A 24,203-nucleotide genomic window follows, 5' to 3' on the forward strand; every position below is an offset into this window, starting at 1 on the left:
GCAATGTCACGACTTTTTAACAGCTGCATCCTTGCATCCAGCCTGACCCAGGGATTTCTCATTTAAAAAATTGTTTATCAGTCTGTTGTCAGGTTGTCCAGTGAAATATTGATTTGCAATTGCCTCATGGGTACTTTGAGTTACCTGTCAGCTTTTCACCAGCCATGTGGATTTGCTTCTTCCCTCATCCTCTCCTCAGATTTCTGCCTGGTGATTGGCTTTCTCCAGTCTGGAATCTCTGGGCATTGTCCCCTTTGCAGAATCTGAGAAAAGAAAAGAGATCAGTCTCTTGAAAACATTGATTTTCATAGGCTGTGTCTATCCTGCACAGTGTTTCCAAATTGAGGGGGGACATGGTCCCCGGACACTCTCACTCCACGTCGGGAGCAGATAAGTCTCAGGTAGCTAAGAGGAAATGTCATGCAGCTCTAGCTTTGGACAGTTCTCACATCTGACCTGGATGACTTTGTGCAACCATTTGACATCCTCAAGCCTCTGTGTGCTCATCTCTATGACAGGGATGTTTCTTGAGGACTCGCTGGGACAGTGCTCTTAATACAGGGCACTAATACTAGGAGGTCTGTTATTCCTCAGCTACAAAAATGCCCAGAAGGTAACAATTGTATAAACATACCCCCCCACCACCACCACCAACAACCATAAATGGTACTCTAAAAACCTGGGACCTTGTTCAGTGTGGGCATTCCTGTCCCTCCTCTGGTACATGTCCCTGAGGGACTGGGAGTTTCTGGTTGAGCTCCAGACCTCAGTCCTTTTTGAGATTTATGGTGATGTCACTGACTGGATATCCTCCTCATTCTACCCAGTGTGAAGATGAGTTAACTCTTAACCTAAACGAGGCCTGTGGGATGCGGGCCCTCCAGGAAGGCACACTGAAGAAGGTGGTGGACTCCATGGTACCAGCTGTCTTGGGTGGAAACATCTCCCACATCTCCACCTTCATGTTCATCCACCCGGCCTTCTCCATAGCCCAACAGGTCCTGGACCTACTGTTTACTAGGTGAGCGCCCACTATGTCTTCAGCACAGTGGTGTCTCTGCCCACTACTAATTGAGTATCTTGAAAATGTCACTGCATCACTGACTCAGTTTGTTCCCTGAAAAGTGTAGTGGTAGAGGAGAAACCTCATAGGGTTCTTGTAGGGACTACTGTAAGGGCAAGCTATAGCAGGTGCTTACCTGGTGCCCAGGTCTACCTGGATGGAAATGATTTCTTTCTCCCCTATGAAATGTCGCCTTCACCCACCTGTGGAAATGTTTTCTTTCTCCCCTATGAAATGTCGCCTTCACCTATCTGTGTTCTGTGTCATTTCTGAGTTTGGAAAAGCACATGGAAATCAACCTAGCAAGGGATTTGAGATTCTACTTAGCCAGTCCTTGGTGTAGTCTGATTAGAGATCTCTGGGGACAGCAGGGGGCCTCAGGCCCACTCAGATGTCTGGGGTGATTCCAGTTAGAGATCATTTATTCTACAATATGTATGAAGCACCTATTACGAGGCACTTTTGGAGACTCTTAGCATAACTCAGTGAATGAAGCGGGCACCATCACTGGGCCTGAGTTCTAGTCAGTGAGTCAGACAGTCACAGTAGACATCATTCACAGGTCCTGTCTACCATCCATCAGATCTGATGCCATCAAGGTCTTCTCTCCATCTGGAGTCATGTCCCCATATATTGACCAGAGTGACACACCACAGGACCAAGTGAAAAAGTGAGTGGTCTTTGGGACTACCGCCTCCTATGTCTACCAAATGAAGGCTGTGAGCAGAGGGATGGCCTGCCAGAACCTGATCTTACATATATTCTGATTCCCAAGAGAGGGCTGAGGTCTGGTGGCTTTCACTGCAGGAGGACAAAAGTCAAAGAGAACTGCTAATGGGGACTTAGGCAAGAGAGGGGCTAGGCTGAGTTCTCCCCTAGAGTCCCATCCCCACCAGTCTCATCCTGCTCTGCCTGCCCCTCCACCTCCATCTCTCCCGATCACCATCACCAGGCTCAGAACAGAAGATATGGTAAGTAGCGTGCTCACAAGTCTGTCTCATTCCTCAGTCCAGAGGCCCAGGGTGGGCAGTATTCAGGACTTTGGGGATAAATGACAGTGGGAAGGAGAGACTCACACAGACTCTATGTTGAACATCCTGAATCACCAGGCCTGTTCCAGCCAGGACAACCACACAGAGATTGGGGGAGGATGGGGCTTGTCCCCTGGACCAGCACGGGTCGGCAGAGAGGCCCATTACCAAATAAGGGTGCCATGGGAGGGCAGTGTGGAAGGAAAGACCAGGACTCTGACTCTGCTGTCCATCCACCTCCTCCCAGGGCCATTGCTTCTATGGTGGGAATCTGGCCGGACCAGGTGCAGAATTGGGGCCAGCTCCTATTTTTCCTCTGGATCAAGCTGAAGCAGGGCTTTGTGCAAGTTAACTCCCCTGCCTCACAACTGATGGACCATGTCCTCCTTCCTTGGATCAAGCTGGAACATCTGGAGCTTCCTGAGGCACAGCTGGAAGGTGAGGGGACGGCAATCTGGGAAGATGATCTGGGGAGAGAGGATTCCTGGGCTGGAGCTCCCTCACAGGCAGTGGTATCTTTTCTGTCTTTGGAAAGGCACGGAAAAGTCATGCATGTGTGTGAAACCTGTGTCTCTCTCCTGTTCCAGTACCACCTCCAGAGCTCCAGAACCCTCCAAAGCCAGAGGAAGGGCCCACTCCGGGGCCAGAGCATGCGCCAGCTATGCTAGTGCTGGAGCCAGCATCGCCTCTGAATGAAAGTGGATGTCACCACTTTGAGGCCCAGCTCATGGATACAATCACCCAAGCATGCTCTTCCAGCCGCTCTTCTCTTACACCTCACTAGGTAGAGTCAACCCTAAAGGCAGTCTTTAGAGCCTCAAAGTTGGTCTTGGCAGATGCTCCATCAGCCTGGGTCCCTAATAACTGTGTGGCCTGTTTACCTGCTAAGTACAGTCACATGAACGAGACATTCATTTTTATTGTGTGCAAGCCATGATATATATCTTCTGAAAACTTTGTTTTCTAACACTAAGCCTATCCTAATACATTTACATAAAAGCCATTTTCTGAAAGTTCACTCTTATTAATTTTTTCTGGCATAAACTTTGCCACCTCTGTTACTTCTTATGGCCAACTAATCCACCATAACTCTAAAAAGGACAATGGCTATTTTCCTATGTTTATATAAACACATATAATTATTTATTAATGAATCTCATATACCCGAAAGTTGATTCTATGTAAAAACTGAATGTAGATAGTAGTAAAGTAATTTCAAAAACCGAATGTTTAAATATAAAACTGAATAAAGTCGTTTTTAAAACTGAGTAATGTAATTTTTAAAGCCCATCAGAGAAAAAGGTTTCTTATGAAGCATTCAAATGAAACACAGCCCAACTCAAACAATCTTATCAAAAAACAAAAACCCAAGAGTAAGATCAAAATCAAAGCAACAGATGACCTCATAGCTATCTTACCTAAAATTTCAACCAAAATATAGTGCGTGCTCCCACGTATATACAAAGTGTAAGTCTCGCAGTGAGAAAGGGTGTCCCTGCTATGGTTTTCAGATTTATGAGACCTGGAACTATGGGAAAGAACAATGGAAACTGTGATACAGGTACCTCTTTGTGGCATATATGTTACTGGAGAGTGGGGTCCTCTCCTGGCACGTTGTCCAGGTTCTTGATGTCTCAAACAAAGAATTGAGCAAGACACCAAAATACAGTAGAAAAGAAAAGTTTTATTAGAGAGGGAAGTACACTTCCAGAAGTGGAAGCGGGCTGAGCAAGAGAAGCATGGCTCAAAAGGCCTGGTATCAAAGCCTTTGGGGTTTTTATCCCTATTTGCTGTGGTGGTTATTTTTCTTAGAGGAGTGGGCTTTCTTGATTGACAACGAAGATTGCCAGGATTCAGTGATTCATCATTTTGCTTTCTGCATATGTGTGTTCCCAGAAGTCAGTCTGTTATGATATTAATGAACTTCTGGGCAAATGCATCATATTATAATGATGGCATAATGAGACTCAGGTGAGTCGAAGGTCGTTGGGGGTCTTCACTGTGCAGGTGCGAGTGACTGGCTTAAACTGGTGCCTAAATCTCTGCCTACTGGTTTCTTTGTGTGAGTTAAAATATGTCTTCTGGCTTGCTTAATTGTGGGTAGATTAGGGTGGACCCCTTCTAAGATAGGATGACCTCAGTGTCTTTGCAGGCAGACCCGAAACCCCCTAACTAACTTTCCTGCCTACCTCTTTTCTAAGAGCCATGAACCCCCTTATTATTAGTATGGATGTTGAGGGACGGACGGTCTCTTCTTCCGTATCTACTTCCTTTGAGAATGGCTGTAGTCCCTGCCTACAGGGGTTTCATGGAGCTCTTTCCCTTTCTGCCTCGGTCAGGGTGGGGTCTTGGGTTTCCACGCAAGTGCCACCTTAGTCCCCAGACAAGGGAAAGAAAATACAAACTCGTTATTTAAATCATACATCTATTAATTTCTATTATTGATTTGCCTATTAAGTGAGTAAAGGGAAACGGGCTTGGTTAATACGTTTCTTAAAGAGTAAAAAGAAAGACATTTGGCTTAAAGGCCCCTCCCCCTCAGACTCTAAGGGTCCTGCCTGACTTTACTCCATTTCTGCTTAACAATGGGCTGATGATCTTTATCAATAGCCAGAGGATCTGAGTCACCAGGGCAATTATCAGGATTTGAGGGAGAGGGCCTTTTTTCTCAAAAAAATGAGGGAAGAAAATTTAACTAGGTTTACTAAAAAGGTTAACTCTGCAAGAGATGTCCTGCTAAAAGATTAAGGATTTTACAAGTGAAGTCCCATCTCATGAGCCATGTGTCTGTTTTGCTGCCAATATCATGCCATTTTGATTACTGTTGCTTTGTAGTATAATTTGAAGTTAGGCAGAGTGATGCCTCCAGCTTTGTTCTTTTCTTTCTGGATGGTTTTGGCAATTCGGAGTCTTTTGTGCTTCCATACAAATCTGATAAGTTTTTGTTCTATTTCTTTAAAAAAAGCCAACGGGATTTTGATGGGGATTGCATTAAATCTGTATAATGCTTTAGGTAATAAGGTGATTTTAACTATGTTGATTCTTCAAATCTAAGAATACAGAATATTTTTCTATTTTTTTGTATCTTCTTCAATTTCTTATAGTTTTCATGATATAGATCCTTTACATGTTTCATTAGATTTATTCCTAGATATTTTATTCTTTTTGTTGAAATTGCAACAGGAATTATTTTTTCCACTTCTTTTTCTGACACTTCATTATTAGAGTACAGGAACGCTATTTTGAATGTCGATTTGTATCCAGAAACTTTACTGTATTTGCTTATTGTTTCTACTAGTGTTCTTGTGGAGTCTTTACAGTTTTCTGTGTAGAGGATTATGTCATCCGCAAATAGTGACTGTTTGACTTCTTCGTTTCCTATTTGGATGCCTTTTATATCTTTCTCTTGCCTGGTTGCACTTGTTAGGACCTCCAATGTTATATTGAATAGCAGTGGCAATAATGGACAGCCTTGCCTAGTTCTTGATCTTAGAGGGAAGGTTTTTAGTTTTTCAACGTTAAGTATAAGGTTGGCTGAGGGTTTGTCATATATGGCCTTTATTATATTAAGGTACTTTCCTTCTATACCAATTTTGTCAAGTGTTTTGTTCATAAATGAGTGCCGTATCTTGTCAAAGGCTTTTTCTGCATATATTGGTGTGATCATATGATTCTTATTTGTTAATTTGTTTATGTGGTGTATCATATTAATCGATTTGCATATGTCGAACAATCCCTATGCTCCTGGGATGAAGCGCATTTGATCGTGATGTATAATCTTTTTAATATATTGCTGTATTCAGTTCGCTAATATCTTATTTAAGACTTTTGCATCTGTGTTCATGAGAGATATTGGTCTGTAGTTTTCTTTTTGTATGTTATCTTTACCAGGTTTTGATATCAGGGTAACATTGGTCTCATAAAATAGTTGTGAAGTATTGCCTCCTCTTTGACTTTTTGGAAGAGTTTGAGGAGAATAGGTCTTAAATATTTTTTGAATGTTTGGTAGAATTCACTGGTGAAGCCATCTGGTCCTAGACTTTTACTTTTTGATAGATTTTTGATGATTGTTTCAATTTCCATATTGCTAATCGGTCTATTTAGATTTTCCAGTTCTTCTTGATTCAGTCTAGGAAGGTTGTGTTTTTCTAAATACTGGTCCATTTCTTCTAGGTTATTAAATTTGGTGTTATATACTTTTTCATAGTATTCTTGTATGATCCTTTGTATTTCTGCGATATCAGTCGTAATTTCCTCTTTCGTCCCTGATTTTGTTTATTTGGTCTTTTCTCCTTTTTCTTTAGTGAGTCTAGCCAGAGGTTTGTCCATTTTATTAACACTCTCAAAGAACCAGCTCTTTGTTGCATTTCTTTTTCTTTTTTTTTTTGTTTTCAATTTCATTTATTTCAACTAATTTTGATTATTTCTTTCCTTCTGCTGATTTTCGGCTTCATTTGTTCTTCCTTTTCTAGTTTTTTAAGATGAAGCATTAGATTGTTTATTTGGGCTCATTCTTGTTTTTGGAGATAGGCCTGTAAGGATATGAAAATTTCTTCTTATGACCACTTTGCAGTGCCCCAAAAGTTTTGATATGTTGTACTATTATTGTCATTCGTTTTTATGTATCTCTTGATCTCGTCTGCACATGTCTTATCTCTATTCTCCTTTGCATAATTGGATCTTTGAATCCTCCCCTTTTCAGTCATTGTTATCTCAGTTTGTCCCTGTGTACGCTGAACATTCAGTACTATCTTGTTATAACAATTCTCCTCTTATTATTTAAGCTTATAATGACCTGTTTTTAGTAAGAGTTGCACTCCTCTGTTTCTATTTGCCTGATAGTCACTTTACTCCTAATTATGTTTTTTTGTTTTTTTTTTTTGTCATTTTGTTCTAGGTGAAATGACCCCTTTCAGAATTTCCTGTAGTGCAGACCTCATAGTGGAGAATTCCTTCAATTTTTGTATGTCTGGAAAAGTCTTAATTTCTTTTTCATATCTAAAGGAGAGCTTAGCTGGATACATTATTCTAGGCTGGTAGTTCTTTTCACTTAATAGCTTAGATATTTGATTCTATTCTTTTCTGTTTTGTAAGGTTTGCGCTAAGAAGTCTGAGGATAATCTAATGAGTTTACTTTTATAAGTTGTCGTTTTCTTCTCCCTGGCTGCCCTGAGAATTCTGTCTTGTTGTTGATTTTTGATAATTTTAATACAATGTGTCCTGGTGAAGGCCTTTTTGGGTTGAGATAATTGGATGTTCTGTTGACTTCTTGAATGCCAAGCTCCAGCTCATTCCCTAGATTTGGGGTATTCTCATCAACTATTTGTCTGAAAATGCTTTCTAGTCCCTGCTTCTTTTCCTCGCCTTCGATAATGCCCATTTTTCTTATGTTTCCTCTCCTGATAGTATCAGCTAGTTGTTGAATTTCTCTTTCATTATTTTTCATTCTTTCATTGCTCTCTTCTTCCTTCTGATTTATTTCTATATTTCTGTCTTAGATATCACTGATCCTTTCCTCCATTTGGTCTACTTTATTTCCCTTGCTTACTATTTCATTTTTCAGCTCTTGCAGTGTGTGTGTGTGTGTGTGCGTTTTTTTGTTTGTTTTTTGTTTTTGTTTTTGTTTTTGTTTTTTTTTTATCTCCAGAAGATCCATTCTGTTCTTTTTGAGGGTTTCAATCTCCTTGCTCTGCTCATCTAGTTGTTTTTTTCAATACCCGAAATTGTTGATATGACTTATTTCTGAACTCGCTGAGTTTTTTCAGAAATACCATCCTGAATTCTCTGTCATTTTAGTTGCATGTTTCTATGTCTGTAAGCTTATTTTCTGGAGATTTTTTTCTTTCTTTCTGAGATGCCTTGTCACTTTGGTTGTTCATGGTGTTTAATGGGCTTTTCTCTGCTTAGGCATTGATGGAAATGTATTCTGCTACTTTTTTACAAAAAGAAGATTTATTATATAAAGGTCTCTCTTCAGCATGCTGCAAAGAAGGTGCTTTCTCTTTTGGTTTCCAGTAGGTGGCGTCTAAGCCTCTTGGATCCCTGCTTAATATAAAGCTTTAAAAATGCCTTTTTGTTTTCTGATAGATATTTAATCACACTCCCTACCCTCAGTTTCAGTCCCCGTCAGTGTTAGCAACAGTTTCTGTTGCATTTGCTCAGATTCCCCTGGGGCTCCGCAGTGTTTGGTATCAGAGGGTATGGGGGGCGGGGCCCCCTGGGTTGGGGGTTGGAGGCTGCAGCTCAGCCTCGGTCTTGTAACCGCCTCCGGTAAAAATCACCAGTTGTTTTTCTGTCTCCCGCTTTTCTGCCTTCTGCCATGATGACTGTGCCCTGCCACCTGCCGGCACAGGGAGCTCACAACTTTCCTAGGCAGGGCTGTTCAGGGAAGTCATTGCTCCTTCTCCCCTCCTCCATCTCCTATAGGGAGCTCCAGTGCTTCGAGAGGCAGCTTCTTTATTTCTCTCAGTCCACCACTTAACAACTGGGGTTCTGGTCTGTGGTAGCTCTTATGCGCAGATCCCATGCTCAGATGTGCTCCTGTGCAGTTTGGGTGTTTTTTGTTGAGTTTTAGATGTTCAGTTTATTGTTGTTTCAAGGAGATAGACCTGGAGATGTTTCTCACTCCGCCGTGTTTCCAAAGACCTCTCTTCTTAATATTGAGGAACATTTTACGGTATATATATTTGTAGTAATTTTTTTCCATGATGAATTTCTAGGAAAATATAATGTTGTTTTTTAATAAAATTGAATTTTTATTATTTGCAGAAAGAGGTAAATAGAGTTAGAATATGAGCTTGGCATAGTCTAGTAAAAAATAAAATATTAATTTATATTAGACTAATAACTCAGTGATGCTTGTTCTAAAGTATAAAATGAATAGAAATGTATAACTAAGAAGCTAACTTGTCCTGTTGAAATTTATTTGATTTTATTAATCAGTCACTCCAATAATTTGTAATAAAAAGGCTAACACATGAAATATTAAAATACTAGGTAAAAAAGATAACAAATAGAAAGATGTTTTATAAAGCAAGTGGGAAGACTAACCATAAATAGTATAATGGTGATAAACATAAAATTCATTTTCATTTTTACTTATTATAAGTGATTTAAATACTAATTTTAAAATAATCGGACTTTATATAAAAACAAAATTTTGCTTCATTCTTATAAAAGACTTGTTCAATATAAGGCATGAAATGTTTGAATGTAAAAAGAATGAAAATGATACATTATGTCAGCACAAAATAGAACATCAATATTTATATTAATGTTAGATTTTAAAGCAAAAGCATTACTAGAGGTAAACAGAAATATTTGATAATGATCAAAATTCACTCTACCAAGAAGATATAATTTTTAATTTTTATACAACTAATATCCTAGCATCCAAATGTATAATGTAAAATGTGATCAATTTCTAAAAAGAGAAATACAGAACCTCGCAATTACAGTAAGTGACTATAAAACTTCTTATGAAGTAATTTATAAAACAAGAAAAACAAAACAAGTGAAACAACAAAAATTAAAATTTATAAAGATAGAGCTAAACAAAAGATTTAAGAAAATGAATATATTGGAAAGTGTGGAACTCAACACTTTCTGGATATTTCAGCTTTACAAGTGCACATAGAACATAAACCAAAACTAATTATAGGCTGGCTTATATAGAAAATAACAAGTTTAGAAACATTTAAATCACACAGAGTTTTTATGTTCTCTTATCATAGTAAAATTAGACAATTCAAAACTAATAATTTTTAAAATAGATAAGCTATAACTTATAATTTTTTGGAAATTACTTCTAATTTTTTGGAAATTAATGTTTTATTATTAAAAATATATAAAGTGAAAATTAAATATTTAAAAATTAATGGTAATAGAACTATGACACATCATACTTCTAGGTTACAGTTATTAATGTGCTTAGGGAAATATTTATGACTTTAAAAACATCTATAGAAACAGATATTGCAAAACATATAAACACAATAGCCTTCTATGAAAAAAAAAAACTATGAGCAAAAGGGAAATAAAATGGAATGTAATAGAACAAAATTTCCTTAACCAATATAAAATATCTTCAAAAAAGCTTACCACAAATTTTGTATTTAATATAAACTAATTAACACTTATAGTAAGTAATGTAATATTTTTAATATTTCATATTTTAATATTTTTAATAATTCAATATTTTATTACTTACTATAATCATCATTATTTGAAGACACCATTATTGTATATGTAATGAATCAAAAAATATCTATAGCCAAATTATTAGAATCAAAAATAATAAATTTATCAATCTTTTTATTTAAAAAGAAAATATACAAAAGTTTTAATATACTAGCAGTAAAGATTATAAAATGCAGTAAAATAGCAATATTTAAAATATAATCAAATGTTTAAATACTTAGGCATAAATCTAACAAAACTTTTTTTTATAAAAATACAAAATATCTTCAACAAAAAAGTAACAAAATGGGAAGATACAATATATTTAGAAATTGGAATTTTTAATATTTAAATATTTCTTTCTTCTACAAATTTATCTATGAATTCAATATAATCCCAATTAAAATCTCATCAGATCAAAGTCTTTTATGTGTGTGGAATTTGAAAAGCTGATTTTAAAATTGTGTGGAAAGAAAAGACCAAGAATAAAAAAGGCAATCTTGAGAAGGAAGAATATTTTTGAAGAAATTATCTTTTCAAAAATCAAGGCCTTATTATATCATAGAGCTCTAGAAATTAAGGCAGTGTGGTTTTGTAATGAGGATGAAAAACAGAACAACAAGACCAAATAATAAGTCCAAAAAGAGTCCTACTACATACCTACTTGGTTGATGACAAAGTTGTCACTCTTGTAGTTGGGGTGGGGGGAACCTTTTTGAATGAATCTGATTTATCAGATGTTTATATGAAAGTAAATGAATCTTAATTCCTACCTATCACTGCACATCAAAATTTAATGTCAGGTGGATTACAGATGTAAGTGAGATAGTTTAAAAGTAGACATTTTGAAGAAAACCAAGAGTAAAGTCATGACCATGGGTTAGGCAGGGTGTTCTTAGAAAGAACTGGCTCACCATAATTCATAAGGCTAACTGTACTTTTTTATAGTAATAATTTTTGCTTCACTGAAAGACAACATTAAGAGGGTAGAAAAGCAAGACACGAACAAGATATTTTCAATACATGTGTAGGACAAAGGACTCATAGCATCAATATACAAAAAAACCTAAAAATTGGGAGTATTAACCTCATATCAGGTATGTCATTTGCAAATATTTTCTCCTATTTAGTAGGTTGTGTTTTTGTTTTGATGATAGTTTCCTTTACCATGCAAAAGCTTTTTAGTTTGGTAAGTTCCATTTGTTTACTTTTGCATTTGTTGCCCTTGTTCAGGGAGAGAGCAATAAATGTTACTAAGACTGATGTCAGAGAGTTCACTGTCTATGTGTCTTTTATGAGATTTATGATTAAACCTCTTACAAAACATTAAAAAATCCAATTAAAATATGGGCAGAGGACCTGAATAGACATTTCTCCAGAGATGGCATACAGATGGCCAACGGACATAAGAAAAGATATTCGACATCACCAATCATCAGGGAAATGTAAATCAAAACCACAATGAGATATCACCTCACACCTGTCAGAATGGATATTATCAAAAAGTCAACAAATAACAAGTGTTAGCAAAGATTTGGAAACCGTCGTGCACTGTTGGTGGGAGTGTAAAATGGTGTAGCCACTGTGGAAAACAGTATAAAGTATCCTTGAAAAATTTAAAAAATAGAACTACCATATGACTTAGCAATATCACTTCTGGGCATTTATGTGAAGAAAATGAAAACACTAATTTGGAAAGATATATGTACACTTATGTTCATTGTAGCATTATTTACAGTAGCCAAGATACTGAAGCAATCTAAGTGTCCATTGGTAGATGAATGGCTAAAGAAAATAACGGAATATTATTCAACAATAAAAAATGAAATTTTGTCATGTGTGACAACATGGATGGATCTACAGGATATTATGCTAGGTGAAATAAGCCAGCCAGAGAAAGACAAATACCATATGATTTCACTTATATGTGGAATCAAAAACAAACTAACAAACAAATAATGAACGAACAAAACAAAACTTAAACAGACTCCTACATATAGAGAACAAATCAATGGTTTCCAGAGAGGATGAGGGTAAGGGGATAGATAAAAAGTGTAAAAGGAAATAAGAGATACAAACTTCCAATTATAAAAGAAATAAGTCATGGGGATGTAATGTACGGCACACAGAATGTAGTCAGTAATACTATAATAATAGTGTTGAGACAGATGCTTACTAGGCTTACCAGGGTGATCACATCATAAGATATGTAAATGTAGAACCACTTTGTTGTACACCGGAAACTAATATAATATTATATTATATGTTACCTATACTTTCATAAAAAGGAAAAAAAACAATAAAAATGCAGCACTTTTAAGATAAATGTTCATTATGCATTTTTTTAGTTTTCATTTTTTAAGGTTTCAAATAATAAAACTATTTGAAAATTGAAAAATATAATAAAGTCTTTAAAGTTTTTAAAAAAGAAAGAACTAAAAAATATTTAAATTTTACAGATGATCAAACCATGCACACCAAAAAACAAAAACAAAAAAACAGAATTCTTGAGCAGCTAGGTCCAAAGGAGTCATTTAAATCAACATTGAAAATATGCTGTACATTATTATCAGAAAAATAAAAATTAAAAACACAATCATGTGCCACTGCACCTCCCACTAGAATAGCTAAAATTTAAGAGACTGTGATTACGAGTTTTGTTAAGGATGTCATGCCAGCAGTGAGGCAGTTTCTTCTAAAACTATCTGTGCATTTTCTAAAACATAGCCAAATCAATCCTAGGTCATAAGCAATAGAGTTACATACATGCGTGAATTAAAATTAAGTATAAAATATTCATAGCATTATTGTTAATACCATAACTTAAAATAGTATGACTGCCCAGAAAGAGTAGAGTAGATAAATAGTACATGCAGTAATATGGATTAATCATACAAATAAAATGTGGAAAACAAAATAATGCATACCATATCATTCCACTAATATAAAATGCATAAATGAACAAAACTAACATGACATTTTAGATGCCAGAATGATGGTTAACTTCATAGGAGATGGTAACTGAGATAAGGGCAAATGGATAGTTTCTGCTATTCTATTCTTTTGTGCTATTAATGCTCTATTTCATGATCTAAATAATAATTACGTGGGTCTGTTTATCAAGTAGTACATTTGAGTCTAAAAAAGTTTTTGTATATACGTTATTTATTTTTCAAAATAATTACTTAAAAACTCAGATTTATTTTTTATGCAATTCTTTTAATATTTTTTCTGAGTAGCAATATTTTTTTCACCCAAATTTAATGTTTCAACAGATATATTTGAAAAGTGTACAGTAAAAAATTAAATTTGGGGGAACAAAAAATTCTATTATTCTTTAACTCAATAGAGACATTTGTAAGTTATATTTTGCTATTTTTTACCTTTTTTTTTTGAAGAACCCATTTTATTTTAGAAAGTTATTCTTGTAAAAGAAACACCAAAAAATGAAAAACTCAACACTGAGTGCAAATTAAAAAAAAATAGTTTCTCTACTATAAATTTGCTTTGGCAATGTGAGACAAAATCACCTTAAATATTGAACAAAAAATAAAAATAATAAATATTCCAATTGGACAGTGAGGATACTCAGGCAGGTTCACTTTAAGATGTATCTGGCCATAATTTGATACTTTTATTTTTCTCCCTCAGTCTTTAAAATGATTAAAAACTTCAGTTAAAAATATATCATGTTATATAAATCTGTATCTGTAGTACACGATGGAATACTCAGTATATTAGAGGTTGCAGCCAAGTTTGGAAACCCATCTTGGAAATATATGAAATTACTTTGATACTTAATCTGTAATGATAGGATGGCATCATCTCTTCTGCTTCTAAATTAATTTGATAATGCAACCTTAATATATTTAAATAGTGGCCCAAATGGATTCCAAATACACGCTGCAATACTAAAATAGCCATATTGTATGGCTATTATCAATGAAATGGTTTAGGTTAGGTTTTTTTTCACATGGATGGGGTAGGAAAAAACTGTATTCACTAGAATATATACTAAGGGAAACCCTAAGGAGAATATAAGAATGAATACAAGAGTATACTGTACTGCTGTATGTGCTCATTTTCATTCTATAGCATATAAATCTCTTACTGAACTTTGAATTTTGTGAAAAACAGCTCTACAATAAAAGTTAGAAAATGCAAAACATGGGAAAACAACTTGGTTTGTTTTGATTTTGCTCCCTTTTCAGACCAGATAGTTGATGTTTGAATTTTATAAAACCTTCAGGGCTTCTCCCTACTGCTACACTTTTTTCCTGCTCTCATTTTTCATTTTCTCTCTCTTTTTTCTTTCTTTCCTTCCTTTCTTCTTTTTCTTTATTCCTTTTATTCTATTTCCTTCTTAAAAAGAATATTTTTTTATTAAATGCTAAGTATTCTTAATGAAACAAAAAATATGTTTTAACACTTGCCAATGCAAAGTTCACCAATTATTGAATGGGTGAGACACACTAGCAACACAAATGTAATATGTTAATGTCATATGATTTAATGCAAAGGAGGGAAAATTATCTGCAAAACTATGTAAAATATTTGTGATATGGATATATAGTGAATGCAGTGCTAGGAAGATACATGCATTCCGTAGCTTGGCTGTGAGGAATGGGACTTCAGAAGTCTCATTCTGTCCACATATCAAGAAAAAGGCCATTTCATAAAGTGAATTCAACTATATTCTTGGGGATTGAGTAACTGTTAAAATGCTACTTTATTCTTTTATTCATTTTACAGAATATAAAAAAATTGCCGAAATGACTGCCTCCTTGTATATACAGATTAATCCAGCATTTGCCTAGTGATGTGTCCTAAGAAAACCAAATTTTAATGAGAATTTATGTTATGGGAGGGGCATCAGAGCAATGAGATTTAGAGATTGCTCACCACAGAAATCATTAACTAGAACATCATCTTCCTGGCTGGGGCCTGGGAATCTAGGCTAATATCTAGATTTTTTTGTTCTCTTAATCTATGCTCTAGGATGACATTTCTTAACATTTAGGTACATGGATCCATTTTGAAAGCGATAGAAGTTATAGAAACTTGCCGTAAAAAAATACACCTATAAGGACATAGTTTGACTACAAATATATGGATTACGTGAATCCCTTATGATGAAAATATGTGTGGTCATATGTTGTTATACACAGTGCAAATGTAAGAGTTCGTTATTTTCAATGAAGAGGACTACCACAATTTAGCTTCAAACCCACAAAATCAAAATCAGCACCTACAGTTAGATTATTGTGATTCAATAGAGACAATGAATTACAGCAGTGAGAGACTAGTGATGGAGGAATTCAGTTCAGAATTTGTTTAAATGGTCTCGTTGACTGAGACACCATAAGAGGGGAAAAAGTAATTAAATTTGATAGATGTGTTTAAGGATGATTTGGCTGTATTGGGATAACTGATCAGAAGTGTGGACTGAGTTCACCTCGGAAATGCAAACAAGTTTTATTAACAACAACAAAAAAATTATTAAATAAAGTTTCTTAAAATTATTCTCTTTATCAAAGGACCCTGAGTCTCTGTATTTGTGAACTTTTAAGGAAGCGTCAGCTTATTTCTTTACCCTTAAGAGAGATATATCTCAACAAAACCCATTTTTCAAGACATATTTGTAAGACTTTCATTAAATCTATCACTTTCAGAAAACATGACCCTTTCAAGTATACTAACATTTATCAATGATGATAATTATCCCATGTCATATAGGTGATTTATCTTGTGATTTCTGATTTTCATTTCCTTGATTCCTCAGGTTAATAAAATAAGTACATTAACAAGTTATAGTTACTTGAACTTTTTTCTGTTTGTTTTAATTTAAAAAATACACTTAAGGCTAAGCAATGGATCCCTAAAGGTAGAATTTAATGTGTTCAAGGTGCTCTTTCGGATGCAATACACTGCTATAGTCATGTGCTGAATTGATTTGCTGAATTCACTTCCAAAGGCATGCAGAATTTTCAGCCTAGCTCCTCAAAGGCAGATGTACTCAAATAGAGGCTTTGGAATTAACCTAATAATTTAAAAAATAATTTCAAAATCGATCTTGTTATCATTTGACTTTTTCTCTGTATTTATTGACATAACTGATCCTCTCATCGCCCAGTTTTTGAAGTGCTCTCTGATTTTGCAAGACAACACTTTCTTCTTATCTCAACCTGCCAACACCACAACCCTTCATTTTTTATTTACTTCTTTCTCTCTGTTGATTAAAAGTTATCATTTTCCAGGCTTTTGATTTATATTTTTCTCATTTTACATGGTCACAGTTTCCACTTGAGGTCTTCTGTCTATACTAGTTGAGTTAATGCCTCTCATGATGTGAGGCCTAAAATTAAGGCCTAATGTTAACTGCTACTTTGGCATCCAATGAAACTGGGAAGACTCAGATGGTCTAATTGCAAGTTCCTTTCTCTATTCTCTTACCACAGAAATGGTCCTTTAGCTAAACAACTTTCCTTAACAAAAGGTTCAGGCATAGTTTGTTGTTGTTGTTGTTGTTGTTGTTGTTTTAATCTCTGAATAGTAGTGTCAGTTACCTGCCAGCTCATGCAATTATTCAAACAAAACAATCACATTCTCCCATGGTGCCACATTCTCTTGATACTGCAAAACTGTATCTTGCCACACCCCCGAGATCTTCACTCATGTGACTATGCATGGCATGCTATGTCCTCCTCTCCAGGCTGTGAGTAAATGTAACTAATAAACTGTCCTAAATTCATCTGTTCATTGCTGGGTGTTGTGTGATTGGCCATCCCCATAAACCTGGAGTGAGACTTCTTCCCTCACCAACGTGATGAGTAAGGAGTGATTAAGACACTTCTATAAACCTTTTCTTGCTGAAATTAAAAATTGTTTTTTCCAATTTTATGGTTTGATGAAACCATTAGTAAGAAGAATAAGTTCAAATTTTGACTGTATAACTAATGTATTTTATGATCTTGCACTCATTTTCCTTCCCTTCCTCTTTCCCTTAGCTGACCCATCTGTTTCAATTATCACCATAATTATAAAGAAGAATGAACATGCTTATGGAATTTTAGCTTGCAAAGTGATGTTGCACACATAATTTTACATAATTTATACAAAAACTCTTTAAAGTAGCTTTTGTCATTCTCATAAAGTACATGGTGATGTCGGGACATAAGCTTATGTTTCTGGACTCCTGATCCAGTAATCTTTTAAACCCTAACCTAGTTCCCACTGGTAGAGAAGTTTGCCAAGGAACCGGCTATAGATACAGCTTGTCTTTTCTAAAATTTTATCTAAATTGGCCCAGTTACATTGAATCCCTAAACTCTAATGTGTTGCCTTATTTTTACTGTAATTGCAAAATAAAATTTAGCTTGACAGATGCCAATCAAAATAAATGAGCTGAGGTATGGCTAAAACTTTCTGAATGACAAAATAGCCATTATAATAATCCTGCCATGGAAGAAGAAGATAATTCAAAAATAAGTGAAGTGTAAGTCAATGAGGCATAGAGACAAACCAGGATCAAGATTTCTCTCTTCTTCTAGGGAGAAGCTTCTTGTCTTAGATCAACTTTAAATGTTGATGAAGTGAATACAAATATAATTACAGCAGGTGACATTTTCTTTTTTTTTCGTTAAATTTATTGGAGTGACATTGGTAAATAAAATGATATAGGCTTAAGTGAACAATTCAATAATACATCATCTGTATATTGCACTGTGTGTTCACTGCCCAAAGTCAAATCTTCTGTCACCATATATTTGACCTCCTTCACCATTATCTACATCGAGATTCTGATCTAAGAGGCTAAAAAAAACAAGGTATCTAGCCATTCATGTAGCTGTATCAGGCATCACAAAAAGGCTGATTTGACAATCTGTTTGATATGAGATTAAAACCAGCAGAGACTTGGAATCCCCCTAATCTGCCTCCCTGGGGTCCTTTCCACCACCCCTGTCTAAGGACTCTGCCATCTATGTATTACCTTGGTCACATTTAATTTCTTTGAATCCATGGCTGCAATAACAGGTGCCAGTGATGTGGTCACGGATGGCATTGTTCATACACTCACATAGCTGCTGACACCCATAGCCAAAGGTTCCTGGGGCACATCCCATGTAACAGAAAGCATTGGGGTCGACAATGAGACACAGTGACACTTCACCCCTCCCATCCCATGTGTGGATGGCTGTGCTGATTAGCCAGTTCTACCTCACAGAGTGAAATCTATTTCCCTTTAGCTTCTGTTGTATGTTGGATTGATAGCTGAAGGGAGATAGCAACTCTAGCCCTGAGCGGGGGGTACCCACCCCTATTTCGTCCTTATTTAGCACATTTACGCAGCATCTTCCACATGCCTAGTTCTGACTGGGTGCAATGGGGGCTTCAAAGCAGAATCAAATAAGATCTGCCTCCTTCTGCTCTCTCATTATCTCCTCAGGCCTCTGCTGTGCCTCAATATCCTCACCCATGCCCGCTCAACTAAAGGAAGAAACTTCAAATGCCAATGTAGGAACGAGTGACCTTCTTTAGTCTTTTTCCTTGGGAGTTGCTCCAGAAGTTAAGGAACGGATTTGCAGAGCCCTGACAGGGATTGACCTTGAAGGAGGAGACCTGCCCCAAGAGGCTGAGGCCTGTCACCAACACCCAGGGGCATAGTTTGGGAGAAATGTCTCTGCACACAGTGTCTCCTGGTGAAGCCTGAATGGCAGGTGCACTGGTTGCTGATGGGGTCACAGCATGGTGCCATCCTGACACTGACACAAGTACCCACAGTCACGCACACACCACACACACACACACACACACACACACACACAAATGTCTTGCTGACATTTGTTAATCTTGCTTCCTTTCCTTCAGGGAACTGCTTTCTCTCCTAGGCTCCATGGGGTTCTGGTGGAATTGCCAGTTACAATGTCTTGCCAATCTGTCAGAACATGGCGTAAACCAGGCTAGTCAGTTTCTATCCCTGATATCTGATAAACAGATGCAGTGTGACAGAGTCTTGTTATTTCCTCTGTGATCATATAAACATAAAACTGTCTGTGGTTATCTCCACAGAATGAGGGAAAATTTATTCAGGAATTTGAGAAAATGAGGTCAATAAACAAGAATTAGGTGGAAAAATTACAGTGACTTCTGAGTGTCTGGAAACACTAAGGCCAGGTTGACGAGGCTATTACATTTTTTTTTTTCTTTTCCTCTAAAGTAATTTGAGTTGGGATTACTTCTTTCACCATTTAGATAAACTGTCTCGGCTAATGCATTCAGTTGATTTCTAAAAGACTTAATTTGAAATACAAATGTCTTTTCAAGAGTGTTGCTGATTTCTGATGCGGAAAGGTGCATTTATAGAACTGGGATGGGTGGGAGAGGATCACGGACACAGTCTCTGTTACAAGATATACAAATCTTCAAGTGAAGCTTGCTTTGAATCTACAGACGATGTTAAGTGTGAGTGTACCTGTTTGGTGGGAGGCGTACGTTCTGATAATAGATCAGCAGGAAAACCAGGATCATTCACAAAAGCTTTCAAGTTGGCCCGTGTTTCTATGATCCAAGTCACTAAACCACAGCAGGCTGATTTTGATGATTGCCTCTATTTCTAATCTGCCCATATTAAAACTGACCGACTCTGTGGAAACATTTCATAAAGCTTAAAAATAACATTACTGGTTTGCAGATTGCATGCAGATAAGGACTAATCTTTAAAGGCCAGGTATGATGTTTTAGATGTATCTGAGGAAAAAAATCTATTCTGGGGAAATCCCCTTCTTGCTAACAAATAGAACATTAAATCTGATGTTATAGGTTTATTAAACGAGATTTGCAGTTGGCTTTTCATTAGGTTGTTTAGAGTTACGTTTGAAAAACAGATATATTGTCTATCTTAACTTTCAGTTTAGCTTCTGGATTTTTTAAATGATTTCCTGAGTTGAAGAATTTCTATTTTGGAGAGAAGTTAGAAGAATATGGATATCGAAACCGTTGTTTTTTGTTTTTGTTTTTGTTTTTTTCTTTTTAGCCATTATATTGTTATTACCAGTAGGGGTAGAGTGAATTTCAGATTCAAGTTAAGTTTCATTTTATAAAAATATTAATTGCGACATTTTTTAAAATTAAAATTTGTTTTTTCTTGTTATTCTTTTAATGGATTTATTGACATGTGTGACATTCTTTCACACATTTTTCTGTCATAATTCTTGTTTAGATATAAATATATATATATTCAGATTAGCATCCCTACCTCTTATCAAAGAGCAGAAAATGCAGATACAGGCACAGACAGCATCATTCACTGGTTCAGATATAAAATCAATAGTATTTGTATTTATTCATAGGAGAAAAACTAATAGGCAAATATGTCTGCTGAATTAAAGGTCTTCAGATAAATCACAAAAGTTAAATTGTTAGTGATCTAAAAGGATTCATATTCCTTAAGGCAGCGGTGCCCAACCTTTTTGGCACCAGGGACTGGTTTCATGGAAGACAGTTTTTCCACGGACTGGGTAGGGGAGTGGTGGTTTGGGGATGATTCAAGAGCATTATATTTATTGTGCACTTTATTTATATTATTATTAAGCTGTAATATATAATGAAATAAATATACAGCTCATCATGATGCAGAATCAGTGAGAGCCCTAAGCTTATTTTCCTGCAACTAGACGGTCCCATCTGAGGGTGATAGGAGACAGTGACAACCGAAGTGCATTGCTTATGCTCAGTCTACTCTGTAATCTTGTTTTCGTTGCTGTCACTGCAGAAAACCCTGCTTCACAAAGGATGTTGGAAATGAAAGCAGGCTTTTCAGTGCTTTTGTGGCAATCTCAGGATGTTCCGCCTTGACTTTAATCCAGGAAGTATGGAGATTTGAAGTTGTCTCAGACATACTTTTAAGGCCATTGTTATTTGCAGTCTCAAGCAGTTGACACTCTTCTAGCATGGGCAAAGTCAATTCACCTGGTTTATTCACAAATGGGTCACTCCTTCCCAGTTCGGTGTCTTTTGTGGTTGGGAAGTAATGTTTAAACTCTTTAAAGCTGAGATAGGTGATCATGCACCAGCTGGGAGAAAGAAAGTCCTGCCTGGCTCAGTCTCTTTCAGAATCTCTGCTAATGTTTGAAACATATCAAAAATCCCAATGTTCACTTGTTGCTGCCATAATTCCAGTTTGGCTTTGAATACAGCTTCTTTATCTTTTGACTTGAAAACAGTTGTCATTCTCCTCTGAAGTGACAGATGGAGTTGGTTAAGCAGGTTGAATATGTCACACAAGTAAACAGGTTTTGCGGCCCATTCTGTGTCACTGAAATGTGCTGCCAGTGGTGACTGTTTTTCCAAAAGAAATCTCAGGAGCGGTTCTCATAACTCAAAAACTCTGCCCAGTGATCTACTTTTAGAAAGTATCTCACTTCTGTGTATGAGAAAAGATGTGTGTGCTCTGCGTTCATCTCCTCACAGAACTATGTGAACAGATGTTAAAATGTGATTAAGTTCAGGTGGCATTTTTCAGCTAGCCAGCATTCTCTATGGATGACACAGTGTGTAGACTCACATTCAGAAGTGACTTCTTTGACCTGAGTAGTGAAACCGGAAAGCTGTCCAGTCATGGCAGCCACTCCATCAGTGCATATACGGATGCAAAATGACCAGTTCCTGATATGTAATCATTCAAAGACTTGAATAGTTCTGCAGCTGTGGTGTTAGTTGGCAACAAAATTGCATATAACTTATCCTCATGCACATCCTCCTGAAAAATAGATAATACAAAAACAAGCTTTTTTGCCTTGTCATCATCAGTAGACTCATCAATCTGGATTGTGTACCACGGTGACTCATTAATTCTAACAAACGTCTTCTGTTATTTCATCAATTCATCTAGTTATTGTGCTAGCTGAAAGAGGAACACAGACCACCTTTTGAACTTCAGCCTCTCCTTAAAGTTCACAATAAATGTCCTTAGCAGCAGACAGGATCAACTCTTCACCAATAGTAAAGGGCTTTTAGCTTTAGCAATGTCATCAGCTACTAAGAACGATGCTCGTGGTGCAGACACATTTGATGAAGTGATGGCCTTCAATAATGGCTTCTGTTCATGTTCGCATTTCTTTCTTTTAAAAAACTCCAAAGCCTTGTCTATTAATGCAGGGTGCTTGATCTCCATGTGGCAAAGCAGTTTTGAAGGTTTCATGGCTTGTTGGATAATCAGTTGCTACATACAAAGCGGGCTTGGAGAATGTGAATGACCTTTTTGCAATAAATCCGTAATTTAAGTAGGACTCTTGGTATTTTCTTTTAAATGTAGCTTTCTTTTTGTTGGCAGTCTTAGAGTCTTCTGCTGTCTCATCATTGGGTATTTCCCCCTTTTCAAAGAAGCTCTTCAGCGACATTTGTTTTTACTCATTTTTGGCTAGGGTTAGCTTGTGGGCTTACCAACACTGTGACTGATACAGGTGCGCAGTGTGGGAAAAGGCGTGGACAACATGTTAAATAATATAATGGGCAGGCCATTTGCAGACTGAAATAAGTGTTGGATTCTGACTTAAAGACTGGCACCAGATGCAGCAATATAATTGAAGTACCTCAACTTGCTTGCCACTATAAAGCTTGCCACCACATGCAGCTTAATTGTCACATGCCACTCACTGATAGGGTTTTGATATGAGTCTGCAAGCAATTGATTTATCATGATCTCTGTGCAGTCAAACCTCTCTGCTCATATAAATCTGTATTTACAGCCGCTTCCCAGTACTAGCATCACCACCTCAGCTCCACCTCAGATCACCAGGCATTAGCTTTTCATAAGGAATGAGCAACCTAGATCCCTCCCAGATGCAGTTCACAATAGGGGAGATTTGCATTCCTTAAGGTAACTAAACCTCAGGAGCCCTACAGAAATATAGACCATTTTCTCTGTTGCACTCAGGAAAGGGGATATTTAATTAAAACTTAAACAGTAACAGAAATAAAGACAGAGCATTATGTTCAAACTTGATTCTTTGTCAAATATGTTTTAAAAGACACTGCATTGATTCATTTATTCAATTGATTTTTTAATTGTGTATAACTTTATGATTTTTTAAAAGCTGAATACATATCTGTAACCATTTCTCAAATTGAAAAAGGCAAAATGTAACCATAACCCCAGAAGCCCTCATTGTCTTTCTTTAAATTACTGCCCATTCCTTCAAAGGTATCCTGATTTATAACACTATGTGTTAATGTCACTTGTTTTTTACTCCACATAGTAGAACTATATACACTGTGAACGTTTTTTGAATCTAACTTCTTTCATTTATGATTATGTTTATAAAACTAATCCATTTGTTTTCCATAGTTTTCAATATTTATTTTCATTGTTGTATAATAATTCTCAACCAGGGAGATATTGCATCCAGGTAACATTTGGCAAAGTTCAGAGACATTTTTGATTATCACAACTGGGGGAGGAGTGTTATAGGCATCCAGTGAATTGCAAGCAGAAAATTCTGCTAAATATCTTTCAATATACATGACAGCCCCACAAAACAATCATCTGACCTAATCATATAGTGACTAGATTGAGAAATTCTTCTTTATATAGTTTTAGTGAGTAAATTTACTTCCATTTATTTATCCATCCTCTGATGTGCTCATGAGTAGTTTCCAGGTTGTATTGTGAATAATACTGCTGTGATGTCTTATCATGTGTATTTTGGTAAGAAATACATATGAATGTTTTTCTGCTTCATATATGTTTAAGAGTACAATTGAGTGGTCATTCAACATTATTTATTGAGTCCATGTGCTAAGGATACAGCAATGAAAAAAAAAGATAAAATAACAACTCCATAAAGTTTATATTCTAATAGAAAAATGCATTCAACAAAAATAAATAATAAAATAGTGTGTATGATAGTGATAAAAGTTTTAGAGAAAATAAA

At 36.2% G+C, this 24,203-nt stretch overlaps 1 protein-coding gene across 2 annotated transcripts; it reads left to right on the forward strand.

The window, feature by feature from the left end:
- Positions 1 to 628: 628 nt before the first annotated feature.
- Positions 629 to 3,789, forward strand: LOC120594509 (ral guanine nucleotide dissociation stimulator-like). 2 transcript variants are annotated; one of them, XM_039852543.1, is made up of 4 exons: positions 629 to 1,021; positions 1,626 to 1,733; positions 2,342 to 2,532; positions 2,682 to 3,789. In XM_039852543.1, exons 1-4 carry the CDS (start codon positions 786 to 788, stop codon positions 2,876 to 2,878), a joined length of 732 nt encoding a protein of 243 aa, XP_039708477.1. In that variant the 5' UTR covers positions 629 to 785; the 3' UTR covers positions 2,879 to 3,789. The 2 variants fall into 2 exon arrangements, with proteins under 2 accessions (XP_039708477.1, XP_039708479.1); XM_039852545.1 differs by having other exon boundaries at positions 1,647 to 1,733.
- The last annotated feature ends 20,414 nt before the right edge of the window (positions 3,790 to 24,203 follow it).

This window comes from Pteropus medius, unplaced genomic scaffold (genome assembly GCF_902729225.1).
Source record: "Pteropus medius unplaced genomic scaffold, Ma_sr-lr_union100, whole genome shotgun sequence".
In the NCBI taxonomy this organism is placed as follows: Eukaryota; Metazoa; Chordata; class Mammalia; order Chiroptera; family Pteropodidae; genus Pteropus; species Pteropus medius.

Excerpts from the sequence above, each read along its gene's own strand:
- LOC120594509 (XM_039852543.1), top strand. The coding sequence starts at position 786 with ATGGTGATGTCACTGACTGGATATCCTCCTCATTCTACCCAGTGTGAA. Across the intron at positions 1,734-2,341 it reads CCACAGGACCAAGTGAAAAA|GGCCATTGCTTCTATGGTGG; the intron begins GTGAGTGGTCTT and ends ACCTCCTCCCAG. Across the intron at positions 2,533-2,681 it reads TCCTGAGGCACAGCTGGAAG|TACCACCTCCAGAGCTCCAG; the intron begins GTGAGGGGACGG and ends CTCCTGTTCCAG.